The sequence below is a fragment of the Copadichromis virginalis genome, linkage group LG11 (assembly GCF_057382275.1).
Source record: "Copadichromis virginalis isolate Kocher_CV1m ecotype Utaka linkage group LG11, C_Virginalis_male_GT1.1, whole genome shotgun sequence".
Lineage (NCBI taxonomy): Eukaryota > Metazoa > Chordata > Actinopteri > Cichliformes > Cichlidae > Copadichromis > Copadichromis virginalis.
Window position 1 is genome coordinate 39,430,156 of NC_140628.1, and position 25,340 is coordinate 39,455,495.

The window sequence follows — 25,340 nt, forward strand, 5'->3', positions numbered from 1 at the left end:
CCCCGCACCATCACACTGCCTCCACCCATAATGGTGCAGCAAACACACTAACAGTGCTCTCTGGGCCTTCTCCAAAATTTGACCTTCTGTAGAGAGAATGTGAACTCACTGCTGAACGTAACCTGAACATAAGAACACCTGGGGCACCAGCAGCTGTTTGGCATTGGCACCGTGCTGCTCCACCCACAAATGTGGAACCAGCAGAAATAAACGGTGTAAGATTTATTGCTACAAAGCACAACAAAGAAATAATCAGCTAAACACAAATGTTCTTGTTTTTTCTTAAGCCTCGTGCTCACTAACCTCACAGCATTAATAAATAACCGAGCAGTGACCTTTCACTCATGAAGTCATTATCTTTGATTATTAATGGGTGATTATTTTGGTGACACTGTTATTTATGCACAGCTGGAGGCTAATCGACACGCATCTGATCTGTGTTTTTCTTCTTGTATTACTGATGTTCATCAGATGTCGTTTGTATTGAGAATCTTTAACTCAGGCATGTGTTCCCGTTTAACCTTCTCTCTCTGCATCCAAGAAATTATTCAACTCTCTAACTTCTGTTGGAGCTCAGCAGGAAATTAAAGCGACATCATGTCATCGGAACTTTTTTCCTGTTTGCATTCAAACTTTGTGTTCTTGGGTCTGTGGGGAGGAAGGTCTCTGTTACGGCTCTGTGGAGCTCAGCAGGCAGAGAGAAGCTCCAGCCCTGCCAGAGGTTGGGGGTTTAAATCCCACTGGGAGCTGGCGTGGTGTGGAGGCTCAGCTGAACAGCAGATGTTTCTGGTTTTTCCACAGAAAATCTTCCCCGAGCAGAGCAGCATCCAGGAGTTTAAGCTGCACAAACGACAAACGAGCTGCATGGAACAAAAGCCATTTTATGGATGACAGGAATGAGTCTGTATTTTTATTCATTACATGCAGTTTAAACACGAGTGTGTACGCTGCACTCGCCCAGCAGCCTCTACCCTCTGCTCTCAGTAGTTGGATTGGTATCAGTGCCAGGAGGCTCATGTGTTATGTTGCCCCAGTTTAACCCACGTCTGAACCTCAAAATGCATTCTGACAAAATAAGGATTAGAGTTCAGAGGCTGAAACTCTCAGCAAAGGAGTCAGTAGCATTGAATGGACAGACATGACGTTCCAGCACGCTGATGGTATCTCTGAAAATGATTTCTAGTTAAAAGAAAGTGTTTAAAAATCGAAAAGAAAAATCCACCCACTTCTGTTGTTACAGTCTGAACTTACTAGAAACAGTAATGGCCGGTAATTGGAGGTTTCAGTGTTGACATTTTTACATAAAACCATGTCCAGGTTCATTAGTGTGAACTACAGCTGCTCGTGTTAATGTTGGTCAACCTGATAACCACGAAAATGGAGCCAAAGTAATACAAAGACTGAAAATTCATCCATCATTATCCATCCATCCATGCATGCATCCATGCATGGATGCATCATCCATCCATCCATCCATCCATCCATCCATGCATCCATCCATGCATCCATCCATCCATCCATCCATCCATCCATCCATCCATGCATGCATCCATGCATGGATGCATCATCCATCCATCCATCCATCCATCCATCCATCCATCCATCATTATCCATCCATCCATCCATCCATCCATCCATGCATGCATCCATGCATGGATGCATCATCCATCCATCCATCCATCCATCCATCCATCCATCCATCCATCCATCATTATCCATCCATCCATCCATCCATCCATCCATCATTATCCATCCATCCATCCATCCATCCATGCATCCATCCATCCATCCATCCATCCATCCATCCATCCATCCATGCATCCATGCATGGATGCATCATCCATCCATCCATCCATCCATCCATCCATCCATCCATCATTATCCATCCATCCATCCATCCATCCATCCATCCATCCATCCATCCATGCATGCATCCATGCATGGATGCATCATCCATCCATCCATCCATCCATCCATCATTATCCATCCATCCATCCATCCATCCATCCATCCATCCATCCATCCATGCATCCATCCATCCATCCATCCATCCATCCATCCATCCATCCATCCATGCATCCATCCATCCATCCATCCATCCATCCATCCATCCATGCATCCATCCATCCATCCATCCATCCATCCATCTATGCATCCATCCATGCATCCATCCATCCATGCATGCATCCATCCATCCATCCATCCATCCATGCATGCATCCATCCATCCATGCATCCATCCATCCATCCATCCATCCATCCATGCATGCATCCATGCATCCATCCATCCATGCATGTATCCATCCATCCATCCATCCAGCATCCATCCATCCATCCATCCATCCATCCATTCATGCATCCATCCATGCATCCATCCATCTATGCATCCATCCATGCATCCATCCATCCATGCATGCATCCATCCATCCATGCATCCATCCATCCATGCATCCATCCATCATTATCCATCCATCCATCCATCCATCCATCCATCCATCCATCATTATCCATCCATCATTATCCATCCGCCATCCATCCATCCATCCATCCGCCATCCATCCATCCATCCATCCATCCATCCATCCATCATTATCCATCCATCATTATCCATCCATCCATCCATCCATCCATCCATCCATCCATCCGCCATCCATCCATCCATCCATCCATCCATCCATCCATCCATCCATCCATCCATCCATCCATCATCGATCCATCCATCCATCCATGTATCCATCCTTGCTGTCCCTTAGTCAGGCCTGGGTTGTAGGGGCAGCAGTATAAGCGGAAACCCCAGACTGAGGTTACCATGAACCCACCCTGAGCCTGGCTTAACAAAGGTGTTCGTCAGGAGTTCAGTCTTAGCCCAAGAGGCCTCAGCCAGGTTTAGCTTGAATGAGCCACATGGGCCACTCCTCCTGTAGACCCACCACCTGCAGGAGGAGCTGTAGAGGTATAGGGCGGTGTAAGTGGGAGGTGCGGTGGAAGGTGGAGGTCTTTGTGGTCCAATAAAAAACTGAAACTGAAAAAGTTAAAGTCTAAAAATGAAGGAGCCATCTAAAAACGGAGATACTTGTGTTTGATCACTGAAGTGTTTTTGTAAAGCGCCATCTTGTTGCTGCAGCAGCATCTCAGCCAATCATCCGACTCCTGCGGACACCTGTACACCAGAGCGGCCACGCCCACAGTCAGCTCACAGAGATATTGAGGTCAGCTCATAGTCAGATGTTTAGATGAGATTAAAGTCACGCTGACCGCGGGTCCGCTATGTGATAATCTAACAGGGTTTGTTTGGAGCGTCAGCCGAAACAAAGAGGCTGAGCTTTGATAAAAAGCTCATCGCTCTGAGCCTGGAAACCTGCGGAGCGACACACACCTGCAGCCTGTTAACTTCCCTCAGCAGGAAGCTTCATCACGCTGGCAGAAATCACATCAGCCTGCTCCTGCTTCATGTTTGCTGCAAACAAAAGAAAAACAGCAGTTCAAACAGGGACCGCCAAACTTCTCATTGAATTCAGAATCAGAATCAGAATCAGAATACTTTATTCATCCCGAGGGAAATTAGGGGTTACAGCAGGCAGCACGCTAATGGCGCATGCGCACTCACAAAGGAACCTTCTGACCAACTTTACACAAACATCACATTGGGCAGACATGTCAGAAGGTAGGCTGATAGGAAAAAAACAACGAAAATACACTACATGAGGTAAGAGGAGGAGAAAAAAAAACTCCACTCAGACTGAGCTCCTGGTGGGAGAACAGTTTGATAACAGAAAAAACACCTCAGCACAAAAGCACATGACTATCAATACACCATAGAAACACGAGACAAGCAACAGGGGCGGGTAAAGGGTAAGAGAGAGCCGGCGTAGACAGCGCATCCGGTCCTGCAGCATCTGCGCTGGTCCAGTTGACTGCTATCATCCCCGGTAGGGCACAAGCATCGAAGGCGTTGGAAAGGGAGGGGGATGAGTGAGTGCTTATCAGTGTAAGTGTGTGTGTGTGCGTGTCCATAGTTTAGCTGAGACAGTGTCCTTCGGCCTATCAGGCTAAGTAAACAGTCCTCCAGCCAATCCAGGTGTCCTTCATGGGGCGGGAAGAATAGTCATCACACAGTCGTTATCAGGGAGTTGTTTTGGTGGGCTCCAGCCTTGGGCCTGCAGCTGGGGCCGTGGTGTCCAAATGTTGAATATTGTTGATTTCTCCTTTGTGAGCAGCTCGAATTCTAGCACTCCGAGGCTGGTCTCTCGATCTTCCGTTGAAGAGCTGCGAGCCTCCCCATGATGGTATCAAACTTCTGTTCCGTGGTGTTGTCAGTCTTTTGATTCTGAGACCTCACAACTGCAGTGATCCGTTCCGCGATGTTTTCCAACTGTCGCTCAAGGGTCTCATTTTGAGCAGGCCTCTCTCTGATGTTTCCCCTCATACGCTCAATGGTGTTGTTTTGAGCCTTCACAGCAGCTGTAAGCGTCTCCAAGGTGTTGACCATATTACGTTCGTTGTGAGAGGTCGCACCTCGTCCCGTCGCTTCGAATCCAGCGGGCAGCCTTGTGGGGGTTTGAACAGCCGGTTCCGCTTTCTTATTTCTCTGATAAACCAGGGCTAAGCCAACGCCGATCAGCATGAACCCTGTTATCATGGTTCCGAATAGGTAGATATCTTCAGCGTCCTCGATCGACAGTCCCTCCAGGCACACGGTCCTCCAGTTCTCCACCCGTCCATCGTGTAACCGGCAGGGAAAGTCCCTCCAGGGCACTCAGGCTCTCCCGAGCCCCGACTTCTCGTTAAGGGTGTCAATAGCACTCAGAGACCAGTTGATCAAATCCATAATTCTCTTTTAGGTTTAGAGAACGACAGTGAGAGACTGTTCCAGGGAAAGTAAATTCACACAAGACAAGACAAGGACATAGAGGCGAAGCAGGGAAGATAAGGGTGAGGAGGAGAGGAGAAAGTGCGACCGCCTTCGCTGAGAGCTCAAGAAAGAAGAATTATGAGTTCCCTCAGGGCTGTAATCACATCTAACTTTTATCCATTCATTTGTGTGACGCAGTTGGTTCTGCAGTTGTATTTCTATTAACTACCAGCACTGTGAAGTAATTTTAATACATGGGAAAGTTGTGGCCTGCTAGGCTGAGGTGCTGCTTTCTATTTTTAATAAATGAGCCCTGGGGGTGGGCTCTAATTATCGGGAGATTGCACTGCTCATCCTCACAGGGAGCGCTAATAGCAGGGTGCTGGATTCAGTGTGGATTCTCTGCAATCTTCAGCCTCGTGAGGACGTGGAGCGAGCTTATTGTACGCTCGCTCCACCCTGCAGAGGTCTGGGGCCGGGCGGGGTAAAGACCCACTGGATCAATTTGTACTTTCACAAGAACGCCAGTTTTACTGACTACTCTGCATCTGACACAGCAAAGCGTTTCTTCACTAACAGCCAACCAGGTAACCTGCACAGCCACACAGACGTGCTGCTGTTTCAGTCAGCGCAGCGCAAGTTGGACAGCAAACATCAGCCGTACGTTTCAGCCACGAACAGGCTCCGACACAGCAGCAGTCTGTGACACTGTTTGCTGATATGACCTGCGCTGTTTCATTTTCTGTGCCCTGGTTTGTGTTTCCAAACCCGTCACTGCAGATGCTTCCTCTCCCTCGCTCTTTGCATAGAAGTGTCTGAGATGACTGATGTTATGAAACAGGCTACGTCAATGAACACTGAATACAATTAGTTTCATTTTTTTATTCCAGCAAAAATGAAACAGCGGCATTAAAACATTTTTAATATAGTTTATTTGTGAGCGACACCAGAAAATCTGTAAATTTCACTGTAAATGAGCCAAAATAATAAAAAGTTGTTATGATGAATCATCAGTGTTCTGACTAAAGTTAAATAATGTTAGCTGAAGGTTCAAAGTCATGATTTTTGTTTGTTTGTTGCAAATATTTCATACAAATTCTACTTTGAAGTGAATTTAAAGATCATTTTACTGCATTTAGCTTTCCTTTGAAAAACTTTCCTTGTGAGGTACCAATAATGTCTTTATGAGCAATAACAAAATAACACTCATCGTGAAGGTGAAGCGTGAGGAGTCTCTTCTCTCTTTGCAGACGATCGGCTTCTTTTGGTCTCCAGTTCACAACAAGCACATGTGCATTTCTCAGGAGCTGTACAAAAATCAGCCTCTTCAGCAGTCACTTTGACCTGCATCCTGTTGCATGTTCAATGAACCTTCATGAAGATTTAGGCAGGAAAATGAGCAGTAAGCTAACCTTTTGTTCCTTAGAAAGTCCTCAGACAAACACCTTTTAACGGGGTCAAAGGTTCAGGTGTGGATTTACAGGGGACAAGGATGGTTTGTAAAAATCATCCGGTGTTTCTCCACTGTCTTTCCTCCCCAGTTTGGCCTCAAGCCCCAAAGGTCATACTGTACACCTGAACCTTAGTAGACTTCATGAGTTTCTGTGAGTCTGTGGGTGTGATATCTGTGTACAAGCTATTGAAATTCTTCCAGTGTTTTCAGTATTTTCATTTCCAGTGGTATCCACTGTATCTGGTCATTCATACCAGTGTCGACTGTTTCTTTTTTGAGCCCTGTCTCATCGGTGAAATCAGCGCACTGTTGCCACAACCTGACTCTAAAGAAGGTCTAAAGCAGGGGTGTCCAACTCCAGGCCTCGAGGGCTGGTTGTCCTGCAGGCTTTAGATCTCACTCTGGGTCAGCACACCTGAATCAATGATTAGTTCATTACCAGCCCCCAGATGCTCGGGGGGGGGGGGGGGGGGGGGGGGGGGATGCTTTTTAGGTAATTTATGCAGCTTTGATTTCAGTGCAGTGTTCACAGCAGTGTGTTGTTGGGCTGCTTTCTCTCCTCTGCTGTATGAGCTGAGACAGCACAGAAGAGAAGACTGTGTTGACGAAAACTCGTTAGCCACCTGTAACCAGGGTAAAACTGAAGATACACAACAAGTGTTTATTCATCGAAAACCTCAGATGCTGCAATTAAACACTTGTAAGTCTGACAGCTGTGAAACAAGCGCTCACAAGGCCATCAGCAGCTCTCCTGGTGATTTACAGCAACAGCAAGTTCATTTCAAAGAAGCAGCCGGAGTAACGACCATTAAAGAACTGTCTGATTTTAATAAGTGAGAAAAGCTGCAGTTAGTGAAAGCAGCAGCGCAGACTAGCTGCTCCTCCTGCTTCTCTCAGGTTGCTTTGAGCTCCTGTCAGCAGGTAATCGGCTGTTTTCTTGATGACGTCGACAGCAGCTGCCAGGCTGCCTGACAACACTCATGTTTCTTTCCTCCACAGTCACAGAGCCGGCTGCAGACGCAGGAGACCAACTGCTCTGACTGATGTTTTTCTTTGAGATTCAGCATCTTTATTCAGACAATTTCCTTCTTAAACACCTCAATTACTTACTTTTCCAAACAAAGCAAAAATAAAGAAAGACTTAAAAAATAAAAAATAAAATAAGGATAAAACTGCAGTTCCTGTGACGTCCACCAGGAGCTCCAGCAGTGACTCATTCTCCAAACACTCCGATGTCGAAATGTTCAACAGCGGCCATATTTCATGGCTGCCCAGCTTCACTTCAATTAACCGTTAACTTGTACTTGGATTATCTGGCAGATGTGGATTAACTTTACTGTCAAGTCTGTTATTCAGCAGTAATTAGCAGGTATGCTGTTCACCTGCATCCACAGAACTTTCTAAAACCAACAGGAGAGGAATCAAACCTTTTGCATTCAAGCATCAGAACAAAATACAAACCCAATGATTTATTGATGTCTCCAAATTCTTCATTTCCTCTCACATCCTTGGCTGCTCTTATGAAGAAGCAGCAGGAGGATTCATGTCTGAGCTGAAGCTTCAGGGCACAAACTGACGGCCAACGTCACGCTGGACGTTACGGGAAGAGGAAGTCCTGTTCATACAGGATTAAAGCTGCAGGGGGAGGCGGAAAGTAACATGTCACCCAGCTCGTCTGTAATTTACCTCATCAATCCAAGCTTCTTTACCTCGGGTGAAATGAGAAGAATATTTAGCGAGATAAATGTCTCCACAGGAGGGCAGCACCAGGCTGAAGGGGGGGTAGAAATGCAGCACGAGGTGAATTAGTTAGACATCTTTGTATTTCTCAATCATAACTCAGTCAAATCAGGGCAGGAATTAAGTATTTATATTCAGTGTGGCTTCCACTTCCTGAGGAGATGATTATCTCTGATGCACGTCCACACCAAAGCTCCAGAAATCAGAGAGCTGCTGAACAGGAACCCATCAGATATGAACTTATCGTCATGGCTCCAGGGTGATGGGGGACATTTTCAGCCAAACCAACACTTTCTGTTCCCTCTTAATGTGGAAACATGTAAAGGTGGATTCAAATCTTAATTATATGTTGACATATGTGTTCCATCACAGAGACTGTTTTCCTGCAGCATCCAGTAGCGCTTCCAAAAACCGTGTCTCCAGCTGACAGAGGCTCCAAATCCTAAAGCAGGAATGATTTGATAGACCAAAACACAAACCTGTGTGCCTAATATTGTGTCTGCGTCCTGGAGTCTGTGAGGTGGAGCCTCCAGAAAATTCCAGCAATGCTCAGTGAATTGAGATCTAGGAAATCTGGAGGCACCACCCTGAGGTCTTTGTCATGTTTCTCACAGTATTCCTGAACGCTGGGGGGGAGGGAGCGTTGTCCTGCTGAACCAGGGAATACCTCTGCCATGGAGTGTCCAGTCTTTTCATCCAGAGCATCACGCTGCCTACCCTGACCTGCCTTCCTCTAACAGAGCCGAGGAGGCATCACATACCTGACTATACACAGAGTGATGGAGAAAAGACTTGTTTGGACCACTCGTGCTGAAGCTGGCACACCAGGAGCACCGCACACACCTGCTGTTTGCAGTGACACAATCATGACGCTATCACACTGATGCACTTTCAAACATATCCAAGCTGTCGGTTTTAGTCACTGCACCTGAAGGTGGTTGTGAAGTCAGGGCTGATGAGAAGAAGCAACTCTTCATACTGTGTCAGTCTGAATCATACTGGGACAAACCCACCGTGATGCTGGTGTTGGGCTTCACATTTTGAAGCCTCGTCGTTTTTGGCTGTAACCACAGATTGACCGTGTCTGTCTGTTCCTCTGTGTTACCCTGCGACAGGTCCGCTGCCAGGTTAATAAGCTTAGCTGAAGCTAAACAGAAAGATAGCAGCTGTGGCTGCCTGTCAGTGGTCACATCCAGAACTTAAATGAATGTTCTCGAGCACCTTGACTGAATTAGAGTTGTTACAAAGGGAGGAATGACTGGAAAAGGCCGCTGGAGCTTCTGGTAAAATAATAATTCATTAAAAATAATCAATTTAATATCCAGGGAACAGGAAGTAGAGCTGATCCATCAGTACCTACAAATTTTTCGGAGTAATGTAACTTGATGTCCTCTGCAGAGAAATGTTTCAGACCCTGAGCTCTGGCTCGAGGGACCTCGAGGGCAGAAGGAGTAATCACAGAGCTCTGTTCTTCTTCTAAACACCTCCTCTTCCTCCTTGTTTTACGAGGAGCTCCGAGGAAGCCGACAGCCTTTAATTCCCACGCAGAGCAGCTGTTGTGTGTTTGTGGAGAAAGACGTTGTTGCCATGGTGACAAGACAACTCAATCCAAGTGGGATTTTTCATTTCATTAACCCCACCTATGTGACCATCAACCATCCACCTACCAGCTGGATCCAATCAGAGCAGAGAGGCGGGGTTTCATGCAGAGGGGTGGAGCCATGATCGTGTTTAGTCAGATAAGTTGAATGGAAGCAAACAGAATAATGATATTTATTATTTTTGTTTGCTGTCTTTCCTTTTTTTAAACCCAACATCTGTCATTTCATATCCAGCTGTTCGTATTTTGAGCTGCAGGCCTGTAGCTGCTCCGCTAGCTCCGTGTTTGGTCTCACCTGCTCCTGACAGGTATGTTACTCCCAAGCCAAAGTTCACTTTGAGCTGATAAACTACAGGAGACGGAAAAAACAATTTCAAATACGACGTGGAGTCTCCAGACAGGATTTGAATTTAGAGGAGGAGGAGCAGCGAGTTCAGGGAAAAGCAGCAGTTTATCGCTGCTGCTGGGGAGGGGCTGAAAAATGACTCACATGCACTGTGGATTAGATAAAAATCGACCCCTTCACAGATCTACAAATCCTGCAAGAATGAGGCTTAACGTGTGAAGTATGGTGATAACAAGCTGCAGGGAGCAGCGCCCTCCTCCAGGATTACAGCAGAGAGCAGACAAAGCAGTGAGCTGATGAGCAAGAGTTCACTTCAGCTTGTTTTCTCTGTGCTGAACTTTTCCTGCTGTGCAACAAATGAGAGAAAACACGGGATGAAGTCCGTACCAGAGCTCGTCATGCTGCAGGGAGGTGTTTGTGCTCTCTGCACAGCAGCTGCACAGCCTGCACGTTAAACTCTGCTTTTAACTGTTTGAAAGGAAGGAATCCACCTCATCCTCACACTAAGTTTCCACTGTGAACACGCCCTCGCTCTTTCTTTTACCTTTTTCAAATGTTTCTTGCCGTCTTAAATGTTCGGTTGTTTTTGTTTAACTGGGCGTTTCTTACAATCTGCACGAACAAAAGCAGATCTGCTTCGTATCGCGCTCTGATCCACGCGGCGACGCTTGCAGCTTCGGGGATGATGTTTCGTCTGCGATAATTGGATTATTCTAAATTAAACTTTCACAGGCGCTTGTGGAGAGATGGAGCTTAAATCTCAGCTGATAACCCAAAACAGTTTTTTAATAGATAAAATTTGAAAAAAGAAACTCAGCAGAGGAAAAGTGTGCAGACAGCTGGAGCCAAAGTTACGTTGGCCTGTAGGAGACTGAAGAGAGGAGAAGAACTAAGCCGATGCTGAAAGGCAGCAGGTTGATTTAGCTGAACGAGCCTCTGATGAGTTCATTTTAATTCTAATGCTATAATAAAACCATCAATATACATTATTTTACTGAAGCCAGTTTCCTGCCCAAAGAAGATCTGCAGGTTAAGAGCTGAGCTGCCTGAGGGAGCAGATCGTTTCTGCTTTTGTGTTTTTATGAGCCTTTAATGAGGAAGTAATGAAATGCAGAACCAATTATCTCGATGCCCCCCCCCCTCAGTAACGCTGGAAACACGCAGACAGTAAGACAGATTAAAGACGGGACATTAAATTCACTTTACATTGGTGAAGATGACACACCGTCATTTATTTTTCTAGTGATTATTGTTACGCTTTCATCAAGCAGCAGAATCTTCCTCACGAGTCACATTTATTATTTCATGAATCTGCAGCAGCAAATATGTTTTAAAGGAAACACCACCACCCGCATCCATGACAACTAATATCTGTTTTCCCCTAAAATATATATCAACCATAATCTCAGCTGGTATAAAAGAGCTCCTTGCTCTGGTTTACAACAGAACAACAGTCCGCACTGACTCAAAGGTCGAGTCGAGCGGCTGACTCGAGGGTCAATGGCGTCTCTTTCCTGATCGGACAATCAGAAGGAAAGACTACGTTTTAGAGCAGGGATGTGTCCTTGATCCAGCACAGCTGATTTAAAGGCTAAATGACCTCCTCAACATGTGTTGAAGTTCTCCTGCTAATGAACTAATCATATGATCCAGGTGTGTTGACCAGGGTGAGATCTCAAACCTGCAGGAGACCCTCGAGGCCTGCAGTCCCCCACCTCTGTTGCAGAATAAATCCACACCCGCAGGACTTGAACCTTGGACCTGCAGTGCCCGAGTCTAAACTTTGCATCTTTACTTTATCCCAGCGTCTGACGTGCACATCGACTGCTTCATGTAAAAATGTGAAAAACTATTTTCATGGAGACAAACCAGAAAAAAACTAAGAAATCCTAAATATTCCTAAATCAGTTCAGCTAAAACAGGAACAAGTCTGCTGCCTTGCTCAAAGGAAGTTGGTAACATCTGTGCTTCATTATTGTCCTCCAGTACAAAAGGTTCTGGATCAGATCCTCAAACTAACAGGAGGTGGAGGACTCGCTGTCTCCGCTGCTGGAGTTCTCAGACTGGCTGCGGTTGATGGGCGGGGCTCCGAGGGGCCTCTGACCCTGCTGGGTCTCCTGGTTTAAAGACAAACAACACAAAAGAGGAAAGTAAGACACACCTAAAGACTTTCAGTCAATCTGGACCTCGACTCGTACGGTTTCAGGATCTGGAGCTTCTGTTTTGACTGAAGACTCGCCTCCAACGTTTCCATCATAGTTCCAACTGAAGAAAACAAGACGATCACTAAACACGATTGGAACAGGACAAAAGCTGTGATGAAATGTTTCAGCAATTTTCTTTGTTTACGTCAATAAACCAAAACCGTTAGTAAACCACGTGGATCAACTAGTCACTGAACGGTAATCTTATGATTTTATTAGAATAATGTTGCAGCTTACAGACGACGAAGAGACTAAATCAACATTAACACTGAACACTACAGTTACCTGTTCTTCATCCCGTACTTCACAATATCAGTATCACAAATTTAAACGTGTCCTGGTTACCTGATGTAACTCCATAACTCCACCCCCTAGTACGCTTCACCAGTGGCTGTGAGGGGTGTTCACCTGTGGTAGTCATGACAATAACCTGACCAATCCCTCACTGCGGCTCAGAGTCTGCAGCACTTTGTGACGGTGAGGCGTGTGGAGGATTGTAGAAGCTCTGCTGTCAGTCTTTAATAAGAGATTTCATAACTGCATGTGTCATTTTTTCCCTCACATGAAATATTTGAACGACAAGTCCTGACGACAGGTACCTGCAGACCCCGCCCTGCATGTCACCTGGAAGCCAAACACCTACTAAGTTTCTTCATGGTGGGTTTTTCCTTTAATTTGAAACGTTTCTATACGTGAGCATTTTTAATGAACCCTGGTCGGTGCTTTTAATCCAGTCTGAAGCATTTCTATTACCTCCACCTGGTGCTATTAAAAGCAGCGCAGTGACCCTTTCATGCTGCTCCTGCTGGATCCAGTGACTGACAGCAGATTACCGTGATGGGATCCTGGCGTCCTTCCTCACTTCCTGCCTCTCTGTCTGCAGGAGCAGCTCAGGCTCCATCAACAGAAGCACAGCAGAGTGTGGAGGTGATCTAATGGGATTATAATGGCAGGATATCTGCTGCTGCCAGAATCTAGACACACGTGTCTATACTGCCTCACACACAGAAAATGACCAGGCTGAAAACTTTCATAAAAGCAAAGGTGCGACGCCTCAGTCACAGGTAGTCGTTTCAAGTCTCTTTGAAGATTAACGAGCTCAGCGTCTTAACGAGGCTCTTGATTGCCAGGAAGTCTGAGCTGTAACGAGCTCTGAATGCTGACGAGCTGACGCCCTCACAGAGATCATTAAACCGAAAGCGGCCGTGCGTCATGTCCGGACCGGTCCGCGCTACACCAGCTGATATTTGAACACTTTTATTGTTCACATCTCTGGATTTCTTTCACTTCCTTCCTGCTTTCGCGTCTCCTTCACATTTCATAATCAGAAACGATTTGCCTTCAGGGGCTCCGTTTAACAAATATCACGTGCACTGCTTTCAGCTATTATTTTTATTTAAGCACTTTGCAGAGTATCCATCAGATCCTTTTAATGTCTGACTTTCAGCTTCACCTTCCTTTCTGTATCTGTTATCGATGTTGGCAGTCTCCTCCTTTCCCTTCACGCTGAATCGGACGTGTTAAACAAAAGCAAACCTGCTGCTGCTTTTGTTTTCCAGCCAGCACAGATAGACTCTGAGCTGCTGTTCAACAGCTAATGACTGGACAGTAAATCAGGATAATGGGCTCTGGGCTGCTCCGGGCCTTTCGTCCGTTCACTGGATGCTAAATATCCGGGGATTTAATGGCTGTTTATCTCTGGACGGGGACGGGGAAACACGCTGAACTCTTTGTACAACTAATGCTGAAGCCACAGTTTTAATGGAAACACCAAAGGAACAGCAAACAGTGATGAAGCACTCGGTGTTTGCCTGTGTTTGTTGTCTCCTGCTTCACAGACAAATCAGAGTCATTAGAATATATTAATTTGACATTTGCTCAGTTATTAAAAAAGTCTGTGTGTTCTGACCCTTAGTTCTGGTTCTAAACGCTTCACTTTGGAATACGAGTGCTTACAGCAACCTGCTGCAGGAACATAGAGTCTTCACAATGACCTTTTTTTCTTTATTTAAGGGCAGACTGCATGGACACAGGAGGTGTGGCCTCAGGAGGTGTGGCTTCAGGTGGTGTGGTCTCAGGAGGTGTGGCCTCAGAGGTGTGACCTCAGATGTGTGGCCTCAGAGGTGTGGCCTCGAGAGGTGTGGCCTCAGGAGGTGTGGCTTCAGGAGGTGTGGCCACGGGGCTGAAAACACCTGAATTCAAAGATAATGAGCTGTGGCCCAAAACGTTTGTCCGTGTAGAGTTTAAGCTCACTGGGTCTGGAGTGTTTTTGTTCTTTGATTCTGATCATTCTGTTATTTTATGGTTTTTCATGGTTTAGTTTGTATTTCTGCTCCTTTACTGTTCTTGTGCCTCCCTTGTGTTACGTCTAGTCGTCCTTGTCTCCATGTTGGTGTATTTCCTGTTCTACTTTGCCGTGTCCTGTGTTAGTCTTTACAGTGTTGCTCTCCCTCCCGTCTCGTCATGTCCGATTAGTTTCGGCTGCGTTCCCCTCCTGTTTCCTGTTTCTGTGTATTTCCCTCTGGATTACTTCTGCTTCGTATCCAAAATAATATTGCCCGAAAAAGAATTTTGTTGTCGTGGAAATCATGTCAGCCAGCATTAAAGTCTGGTTACACGACATCCTAGGACTCCTAAAACTGGAGAAGATAAATTCTCCCTCAGAGGCTCATCTGATAGATTTGTTACTCACTGGAAACCATTACTTAAATACTTACCGTAGCTTCCAGCACAAATCTCTTTGTAGTCCATCATACGCCCGTGCACAAACGCTCCAGCTGCTTCCAGCAGTGGCTGTTCCACCTCGTAAGATTACTTCATTTAGGATACTCCAGCATTATCGATTTACTTTGACTGAGGAGCAAATGTCATTAATATCGATATTAATTAGAGTTAATTAATGTTGATTAATGTCAATATGAATTCACAGGAATAAGCCCTTTATTGTTGGTCTTCATTATTTGTTTTGATGTATGGGTTAATGTCACGGCTAGACGGTCCTCACCGGTAGCCTTGCCAATTTTTGTTGTGTTAGTGTGTACTTTGTGGTGTTCTCCTCTCCATCCTGTGCATGTGTGTTTGTATGCTGGAACATGTACTTCTGGAAGCCGTGGCACGGAATGGCAGCTGACCCGGGGGGAGGATCCTGAGCTGGAATCGTCGCACCTGTGCGTAATCGCTTCGCCGGCTGCTACTAATCCGAAGCAGACCTATTTAACGGTGCAGTCGAGTCACAACCAACGCTGGAACGTCGAGCTAAACCGGGTAGCGTAGTCGTGATTAGCATACCTGTTTGTGAAGGAGAGAGAACGTTTTCGTCACCATACGCGTGTTTTTCTCATCTGCCTCCAGGATCCAGGGATCGGAGGAGGAGCGGGCACAAGTCACTGCACTGTCACCACGGGGAGAAGCCACCGTGTCACTGCACTGTCACCACGGGGAGAAGCCACCGTGTCACTGCACTGTCACCACGGGGAGAAGCCACCGTGTCACTGCACTGTCACCACGGGGAGAAGCCACCGTGTCACTGCACTGCCCTTTTTGGATTACAGACTCAAACTGTTGCCTTATTTTTTCACTGTGAATAAATTCACTGTCACTCTGCAAGGAGTCTCGCACCTGAGTCCTTTAACCCAATTCACCGTGACAGTTAATCCATCTTTCTGTAACATAGTCACCTTCAAATTATTGGGGGGTATTCATGCCATCTATGTTATTCATGTTTACTGGATGTTATAAAGAAAGAAGAGACGATCATTTCTGTCTGTACCTTTGTGCTTCGTGTCTGCATTTGATAATAAAACGAACACAACAGCAGTTTAAATATCAGTGCGTCGAATTCAGACGTCACAACATTTAAACCGAGTTTCATTTGCATCTAAGTGACAGACTCCTGTTTAAAAAGCGTCAGAATTTCATTTTTCTTGACTTTATTCACTTTGTGAACGTTGATAAACTCACTTCAGACTCACCTGCAGAAAACTGAATATTTTCTTCTGCTTTCACGTTTGTTTGAGTCCATCTGCTGCTGCTTGATACCAACATTTGTTTCCTGCTGCTGCAGGAAGTGTCCGCAGCCTGCTGGATGATGTCCTGTAACCCACTGAAGTCTGTCAGAACTTGTTTGTGCTGTGAGCAGCCATGTGGTGCAGGATAAACACAGCTGCACACATCTGCATGACGCCCTGAGGGGCGTGGCTGAACGCCCTGTCCCACAAAGCACATGTCGACGGCACTGCAGACCCCATCAAACAGCCCAGCGTCACTGAGATCAGGTTCACATCACACCTCCTGAATCCATGGAAGAGCAACCTTCAGCTCAGGACGCAGAGCCACAGATCTACTAACTGACTGTAAGATACCGGACCCCGAGTTGGAATAACACATCCATCGGAGTGAGTGTGTGAATGCACGCAGGCATAGAGGAAGGTGCATGAATGTGAACGTGTGAAGAGGAAAGCAGCGGTCTGTTCATCTGTTTGTTTTATGCTGATGATGCGTCTCTGCTGGCTTTGAGTGATGCCCTCCAGCTCACTGTGACGGGACGGCGCCCAGAGTCTGAGACCGGGTGAAGGGCCCGCTCCGGGCGAGGGAGGAGTTACTGCAAAGGGGAGGAGTGAAGTTTTTGCTGTACAGTCCACCCCCACCTATAGCTGCATGCTGTGGGTGGTGTGTGAAAGAATGAGACTGTGGACCAGCCGGACCAGTGACACTGCGCTCTCTGTCGGGTGAACGATCCACGCTTTCATGCAGGATTCTGGTGTTTCTGTGGATTCCACACGTGTCTGTATTTACAGATGAGCCAGATGTTCTCCCTCCCTCTGGGTTACTGCTTCATTACTTTGTGTCGTATGACTGTTCAGTAGGAAAAGCTGTAAAACTTCTGAAACTGCAGTTAAAAGTCCAAAATGTGTGCGTGTGTGTGGTGAGCAGCAGATCAAACAAGCTAAGAATGATAAATTATAATTATTATAAATGAGTCTCCAGACCTGTGAGACTCATTTAGACTCTCAGAGACCCAGCAGCACTGAAACAGACAGAACCTGGAGAGGAAACGAAGACGAGCCTCTGATGAAGCCGCAATGAAGCAGCGACTTAAGTTTTCCTATTTACAGATAATGATGAATGGTGTTCAAATTTTAGTCCGTTGGCCGCCTCCTCTTTGCTTTTGACACATGGTTTAAAATAATTGCCTAATTAAGCGTCCGGAGGCGCTGGCTGCCTCTCACACTGTTCAAAGCATCACTCTGGTTCCTCTTTGCTGTCTCTGAATAAGAAAAGATATAGACTACACGTAAACATGCTCAGACTGGCTGTTTCTGTCCTGACTGGGCTTTCTGTGTCTATGGTTCGAGCAAAAATAATCATTCATTTATTAGCTGGAAATAAAAAGCAGATCATCCACAGCTGATGTTGGATCCACTCAGAATTTGTCTTGATTTTTTAAATAGGTTTTTCTTGCTTAATGAGATACAGCAGAAAACGGTTACCTGGTGCATTTCACAGCACATTCAGCCGTACTCATTATGTCTGACAGTTTGGGTGGATTTGTGCTGGTTTTGTACAGTAAGCGTGGGGAAGCTGCAGGCTGTGTCCCTGTTTCGTGACAGCGTTTCATCAGGCAGCAGAAAAGACGGAGCGAGGTTTCATCTGCAGGCGAACTGTGGAGGCTTTGATTTTTTCTGAGGTCAGCGGAGCGAGACGAACAGGTTTCACAGCCGAGGCGAGACGGTGACTGAACCAGGCCAACAGGAACGAGGGGGGAGGGAGGGAGGCTGGGGACGCGGGGGGAGGAGGACTCGTGATGGAAAGCGCACGCAGACTGTGTGCACGGCTATCTTATGTGTGCAATAGAAACTCGGTTTCACAGCACAGCAAACGCACAAACTGAGCATGTGCCAGAGACGAGAAGCGTTTATACGAATGAGCTGAAACTCTTCATTTCTTCAGACAAGCCTGAAGTAGATCAGCTGTGTTGAAGACTCCTGATGACCTGCCGATGATCATGATGCCTGCAGCCGTTCGTGTCTGCTGTCCCGTTACTGCACAGCCGTGTCACGTGTCGGACGGACCACCCGCCCAGCTCTGTGTCTGTGCATGGAGTGTTTTTGGTGCTCGGACTCACCACTCAGCTCCTCATCCAGAACCTCCTGCATGTGCTTCATCATGGCCTCAAGCTCACTGACCTGAGGAAGATGATGGATCTTTTAGTCTGATCAGAATGATCAACTCTTTCTATAATTACAAACAAAATCACATAATTATTATTATTACAGAGACAGACAACCAGTCACAGTCACATTCGTACCTGTGGCCAGTTTACAATCACCAGAGAAGCTGACCTGCATGTGTGAACATGTCCACACAAAGGGAGTCCTGGATTAAGGTGAGGTGATGGTGCTGCCGCTGTGAAACCACGTTACTGTTGCTTTGTTTTTCCATCAGCCATAATTAAACTTTTTGTTTAAATGGTAAATGGCCTGTATTTATATAGAGCTTTACTCGTCCCTGAGGACCCCAAAGCGCTTTACATATCCAGTCATCCACACACACATTCACACACTGGTGATGGCAGCCACCCTGTCGCACTGACAGAGGCGAGGCTGCCGGACACTGGCGCCACCGGGCCCTCTGACCACCACCAGTAGGCAACGGGTGAAGTGTCTTGCCCAAGGACACAACGACCGAGACTGTCCGAGCCGAGGCTCGAACCGGCAACCTTCAGATTACAAGGCGAACGTCCAACTCTTGAGCCACAATTATTCTCTCCCGTGTCTGCATTCGGGCTCCACAAACACAGGCCCGCTCGGCCGTGACACATCAGACCACAGGCTTTCCGACCAAAAGTTGAGGAAGAACTTTTGTAAAGTTCTGCTGACACACTGAAAAAGTCTGTTTGTAATACATAAAAAAGACCATAATGCACATTTAAATGGACTCTTCTGCTGTATGTCTGTGGTGTTTCGGGGTTATCGTTGCACTCTCTGTCGTGGGAACAAAAGCTAAAAGAAAAAGCTGGTTTTGTGTCGCGTGGTCCCCCGCAGCTTTCCAAAAGGCGATTTAGCTTTAATAGCTTTGGTCACAATAGACACATAAACCTTAAACAGCAGGCTGAAGTGTGCTATTGACAGAAAAGCTCGGAGACATCCACGTCCCCCGTCCCCGTGCTCAGCTGCCGAATCGGGAAACCGAGATTGTTCTGCACAAAGCTTAATAATCATCTGTGTGTTGTTACATAGCCGATGCATCATGTGAATGATTCCGACTTATTTCACTCGTTATTCCTGCAAAACAAACAGAGCGAGGGAGCAGAGAGGGGGCGTCTGCGGGAGGCTTATCCACTTTCATTCACGAGCCAATAAAAACGGACTCAGACATTTAAACTGCAGACACACCCTCGTTCAGATTGCTGCTCCAGAGTTAATCGTGCAGCTGGAATTTAAAACAGACTTCACGCAGTGTCGCATCGCTGCGCATTTAAAGGACAATTAGAAGGTTTTTCAACCAGTTCCATTTTCTATTAAGCTAACTGTTATAGCTCTGCTGCCTCGGCTGGACCTGCTTTTGGTCTCAGCAACTTTGATTTGCTTTGTGCTTCAGTGCAGATAAAATCACCTCACACAGGCAGAGTCACATGGACATAAAATAAGGACCAAAGTGCAGTGAGAGACTTGAGAGACGGGAATAAACTGGCAGCGTGGAGTCATCGGAAACAGGAAGTACAGCAACAGTCAAAAAAAGAACCGTGAGGGAGGAGAACAAAGGAAAACTGAGACCACGTCAGGCTGATCGTCAAAGCAGCACAACGAGGAGAGAGGCTGAGTGTGCGGCTGATGAAAGATGCTCTGCTTCAGAAAAGGCTGAAAAGACTCGTCTGCTGCATCTGTGACAAACCTCTCTGCACTTTGGTATCTACAGCTGAGAGACGAGTCATCGTGTAGAAAATTACTGAATGACTGCAGCTTGTTTGGGAGGTACAAGGAGAAAACCTCTGCTCTGTAAACTGAACATGACAGTTTAGGTTTCAACGTTGCATCTGAACATACGAGAGCAAAGCGGAGCTGTTCGGCCATGGTGCACAAACACTTCAAACCAACAGCACGGTGGTGGAGGGGCGAGGATTTGGGCACCATGAACTCCTCTGTATTCTAGTGTCAGACAAGAGGCCGTCTGTCTGCTGAAGCTTGGACTGAACTGGGTCACCACGATGACCCGAGCACAGCAGCAGATCTGCAGCAGAACGGCTGGAAAAGGAAAGAATGGTGCAGTGGTGCAGTCAGAGTGTGGGATGCTGTGGTGGGACCTTCACAGAGCTGTGAATGAATAATCCTGCAAACCTCAATGAGCTGAAGCAACGCTGTAAAGAAGAGTGGGTCAGAACTCTCCACAGTGATGTGAGAAAGTCCCACAGGAAACTTCGAGTTAGTGCTGCTGCACGAGGTTCAGTCAGTGTATCAGGATCATGTACAAACTAATAATAACATGTTACTGGATCATCTTCACTCTGTAAAGAGAGAAAACAGGTGGATGGATGTAGTTTCAGTTCAGGATCTGATTGGTTGTTTGAATCGGGTTCACTTTGTGGCGTGGCCCCTCCCCGACCGCTCAGGAGGAAGGCGTTTCACTTTGCACCCACTTGCACTGACAGCATTTCTCTGCATCAGTCAACTGCTGCTCCACTAATAATGAATATTATTTTCCATTATCTGTGGCAATAACTCAGCCCTGTCCTCTTCTTCAGTGTTATCGGCTCTCCAGGCAGTAATAACTGAGAAGCGATGGAGCTGTTACTCTTCATCATTCAGGAACATTTATGGGCTTCATTTCTGTTCGGCTGCACGACAGGATCGACCACTGAGGAATGAATTTCCATGAAATAGTCTGAGCCTGATGGAGACGCAAACCTGCACTACAGCTTTTTTAATATTTATCTTGATGCAGCCGCTCACTTAAAAATTTTAAGCTACGACAGCCTCGGTATGAGATAAAGACGGATTCGTTTAAACGATGACTCACGCAAAGAAACTTATTGACTACTTACTAGGTTTCATCAGGGTGACGAGTCTCGCCCCGTCCAAGTGCGATGACACAATCACCTGCTCACAGAAATGACCGGTGGGCCGATCTTTATGGAAGAAAATAAAAATATGGAGCACTTTAACGTTCTGGGTTCCTGCAAGAGACGACTCTGTGACGTGGAGTGTTTCTTCTTCACTCACTATGTGTTAACAGACCTCTCTGCACTGAATCATATCTGTTATTAATCTCTGTCTCTCTTCCACAGCATGTCTTTATCCTGTCTTCCTTCTCTCACCCCAACCAATCACAGCAGATGGCCCCGCCCCTCCCTGAGCCTGGTTCTGCTGGAGGTTTCTTCCTGTTAAAAGGGAGTTTTTCCTTCCCACTGTCGCCAAAGTGCTGCTCATAGGGCTCATATGATTGTTGGGTTTTTCTCTGTATGTATGATTGTAGGGTCTGACTCACAGTATAAAGCAGCTTGAGGTGACTGTCGTTGTGATTTGGCGCTGTGTAAATAAAATTGAATTGAAGTTAGAAAGGCTCATTAAAGCAGAATGAAGCTGTAGCTTCAGACTCACAGATGTAACTTAACACTGACATAATTATGGGATAGCTCCACATCTGTGAAGCCTCTGCAGTGATCTCTACAGCAGCAGCATACGCTAGCTTCTTTCTCAGGGAAAGACAAACAGTATATAAAATCAAAACAGATAAAATCTGTTAGAAAATGAAGAAACTACTGTGTTCCCATCTACACAGGAGCACGACAGACAAGCTGCAGCTGAACACATCCGGTCAGAGGATGAATGTATGAGCATTAGTCTTAAATCAGTTAAGCTGTTGTTAGGAAAACGGAAGAATCTGGACTGGTACCTGTAATATCCTGTAAGTATTTAAACTGTTTTATTCGGCGGGTCTTTCACTCATTGACAGAGCGGTTTGACATGCGTCTAAAGCCTGATTCATTCAACAGCGCTCTGGTATTTGTAATAGTGCAGTTCTGATTTGGGCGCCACGGTAAATCTATCAGCTATCAGACGAGATCTCCAGAGACGTGACCCAGCATCGCGTCCTCTCCACAGAAACGCAGCGATCAGAGTCTCAGAGCTTCGTCTCGTGGCCTCTCTGTGTCTCGGCTCCGCTAATTATCCGGCTCCACAATCCGCAGCTTCGCTCCATTTCTCCTCTTCTTCTCCTCTCTGTTTTCTGTCATCACTATCAGCAGTGACAAATAGGTTTAATCTCTCCCAGCCTTCCACTTTCTCTGAAGCTCAACCACAAATTGGCTGCTGGCCTTCACCGCTGGCTCTCTCTGCCTCTAATGGAAGTGAATTGGACTCGGCCGTTTGGTTATAAATTGGTGGTAATCGTCCCGGGATGCAGAGCTGCTGTCTACCGAAAAATGGGATCTGACTCACCCTGTAGCTGTGGGCTCGTGTCAGTGAAAGGGATCCCTGTAGAGGGAACATTTGTGGGACGTTTCCTCTTCCCCTGCATGTCCTACATGCTGCGACCGATCTCTGCAGGCTCAATCAGACCAAACCTGCATGCAGCTTACAGACTACAGTGACAGAAAATAGCACATCTGCTTTTATACACCTGAAGCTGAACTGACATTGTTAGTGCAGCGGCTCAGGTTGTGATTTCAGGTCCTCCCTAAATTATTACTGCATACAGTCCTGCAATAAGCTATTACTGAACTATTAACTTCATGTACAGTGTCAGCGTTTTGCATTCATTCGTTCATTCGTTCATTCTCCCTTAAAAAACAAACCTTTATCTCTTTGTGGGAACGTTATTCCCACCACTGCTGGACGGTGGGAATAATGAGCACATAAACAGGGAGAAGGTCCAGCCTCAAGATGACAGAGGTCATTTTTTAAACTCTGAAAACATTCCTCACTCCCAGACAGCCGCCCCTCCCCCATCTGTCCGAGCTTTCTTCCTGCTAAAAGGGAGTTTTTCCTTCCCACTGTCGCTGTTTGCGTCTGATGTTGGGATTTGATGCTATATAAATAAAACTGAATCGAACTGAATTACAGTAAATCATATTTGTATCATAATCAAACCTTAAAAATCCATCCAAAGGCTAAAAATCCTTTATCCAAAGATTTAGATTTAACAAAGATCACACTTAAAAAATAAGAATAAAAATATAGTACAGAGGAGCTGCAGAGGCACCGAAACAACAAAATGCTGCAAAACTATGAAACTACACAAAGAGAAACAAAAAGATCCACAAAGGCTTAAGAGACACAACAAGAAGCAGGAACGACTCCACCAGCAGACGCCAAACGCCTGTTTCAGAGGCCGCACCGAGCCCTGGTACACGGCGGTTGTAATGATCCATCGGTGAGTGGACATTTCTCCTTTGACAGGAACAAACCGAGCACATGAGCTGTTTCTGTTTCCATCATATTCTCTTTGAGTCTTAATCCCTCAGACTCCTCCCTAAATCACCTTCAGCGTCTTTAATTTTCAGGTTATTCTCTCACATTTCTGATTGTGCTGAGAACTTCCAGCTCTGCGTTAAAAATGCACTTTTTCTCTCAGAGTAACTGAGCTGCTAACAATGTGCATCTTCGTTAGCGGCGGGTCAGGACTCCTTGGCTGCGAGTGTGTCTCTAATTAGAGGTTTTAGGCGGCTTCTCTGGACGCGTGACAATTGTATTATGATCATTTGAGCCGCACGAAAACTCTCGTCACAATGAAAGCCAGCCAGCAGAGACGCCTGAGAGCTGCAGTCAAAGCTCCTCCACCTACACCATCCTCTCTGTGTGTGTCATGCTAATCCAGGCTAATGCTAACACTGATTAAGGAGCTAAACAAAATCCCATCATGCTTCCTGAACACTGGATAAAGAAGCAGAGTGGAAACAGAGCGAGACTCTCACACGTTCCTCTGTGTTCGTCTCTTCGTGCAGATTTTATGTTCAGCCATGAAAGCACGTTAAAAGCAGCTCACCTGTGGGTCAGACAGGTACAGAGTCTCTGCAGGTGCCGCTGGCTCGTCGTCCTCTGAGCACGAGTCGAACCTGTCCTGGTTGTAATAAACTTCTGCAGCCCGGGGATCCTCAGGGATATCTGCACACACGTACAGCAACAACTTCAAAGCAACTTCAACAACCAACACAGGAGAAGACGAAAGTCAAGCAACCACAAAGACGTGCGGCACGACTGCAAACAGATGAGAGCAAAGACAACAAGACAGCTGACAGACAGCGGAAAATGAGAATAAGCAGACAGAATATGACCAAAGACACTCAAAATGAATTCAATAAGACAAAACAAAGACATGCAAGATGACCATAAAGAGACTTTTGTTTGCAGCATCCTGGTGATCAAAGGGTTAAAGATCCATGACCACGCCCAGTCTGGCTGTGGCGCTTATAATGTTCACAGAGCCGCCATCGTGACTCATTGAGCCAGAAACAGCATGAAGCAGAGGAGCTGGGGCCGAAGGGGGTTGTAAAGCTGCTTGCAGATCACAGAAACCAGGATGTGGAAACTCCTCCCTATTATTGGGTAGAAATGTTCAGTGTTTTACTTTAAGCTTCACATGTAATCGCATTCTTTATCTGCAGTGACACCATGCCGGCCCGTGTGCGCACTTCTATTTAAAACGCACACAGCCGAGGACTAAATGTGCTCATAAAGTGAAGCGAGAGGGAGGAGTTGATGGACAGAATGCTTCCTAACCTCTTTAGTCTTGATGGATTTCATTTGTCTGCTTTACCAGGCGCTGCGTCTGGGTAATTATTCCTGCTAACGAGCTCGGAGAATTGTAAAGATGGAGGATGTTTAATTCATGGTGTCTCTGAGGTCTGACAGAGCCTCTTCCGCCACTATCAGCCAATCACACGACAGGGATTAAGGAGAGGGTGGAGCTCTGGGAGTGTACGTGAGGGGAATCTACCATGAAATAAAAGGTTGAACTAAAAGATGCAGAGAAAAGTCAGGGAGAGGTCAAAGACAGGCCGCCGCCTCTACTGCGATTTCAATAAAAATAAAATGTTCTGAGCTCCCAAATCACCCGACTGTTCAGATTAACAAGTTATTTACAAAACTGGAGTGTTCAGCACCTGGAAAAACCCTGTTACAGCGTATCTGCAAGTTCCTTGATCAGATT

General features: G+C 46.2%; 1 protein-coding gene across 1 annotated transcript in view; it reads right to left on the reverse strand.

Annotated features, from left to right (window-relative positions):
* Positions 1–10,996: 10,996 nt before the first annotated feature.
* nek11 (NIMA-related kinase 11) overlaps positions 10,997–25,340 on the reverse strand; it is a 52,485-nt gene continuing 38,141 nt past the window's right edge. The window contains exons 9-11 of the mRNA XM_085472616.1: positions 24,177–24,295; positions 18,319–18,379; positions 10,997–12,107 (exon numbers count right to left, since the gene is read on the reverse strand). Coding sequence (XP_085328742.1) covers positions 12,049–12,107; positions 18,319–18,379; positions 24,177–24,295 — 239 coding nt within the window. The 3' untranslated portion in view covers positions 10,997–12,048. The remainder of the gene's footprint in view (positions 12,108–18,318; positions 18,380–24,176; positions 24,296–25,340) is intronic.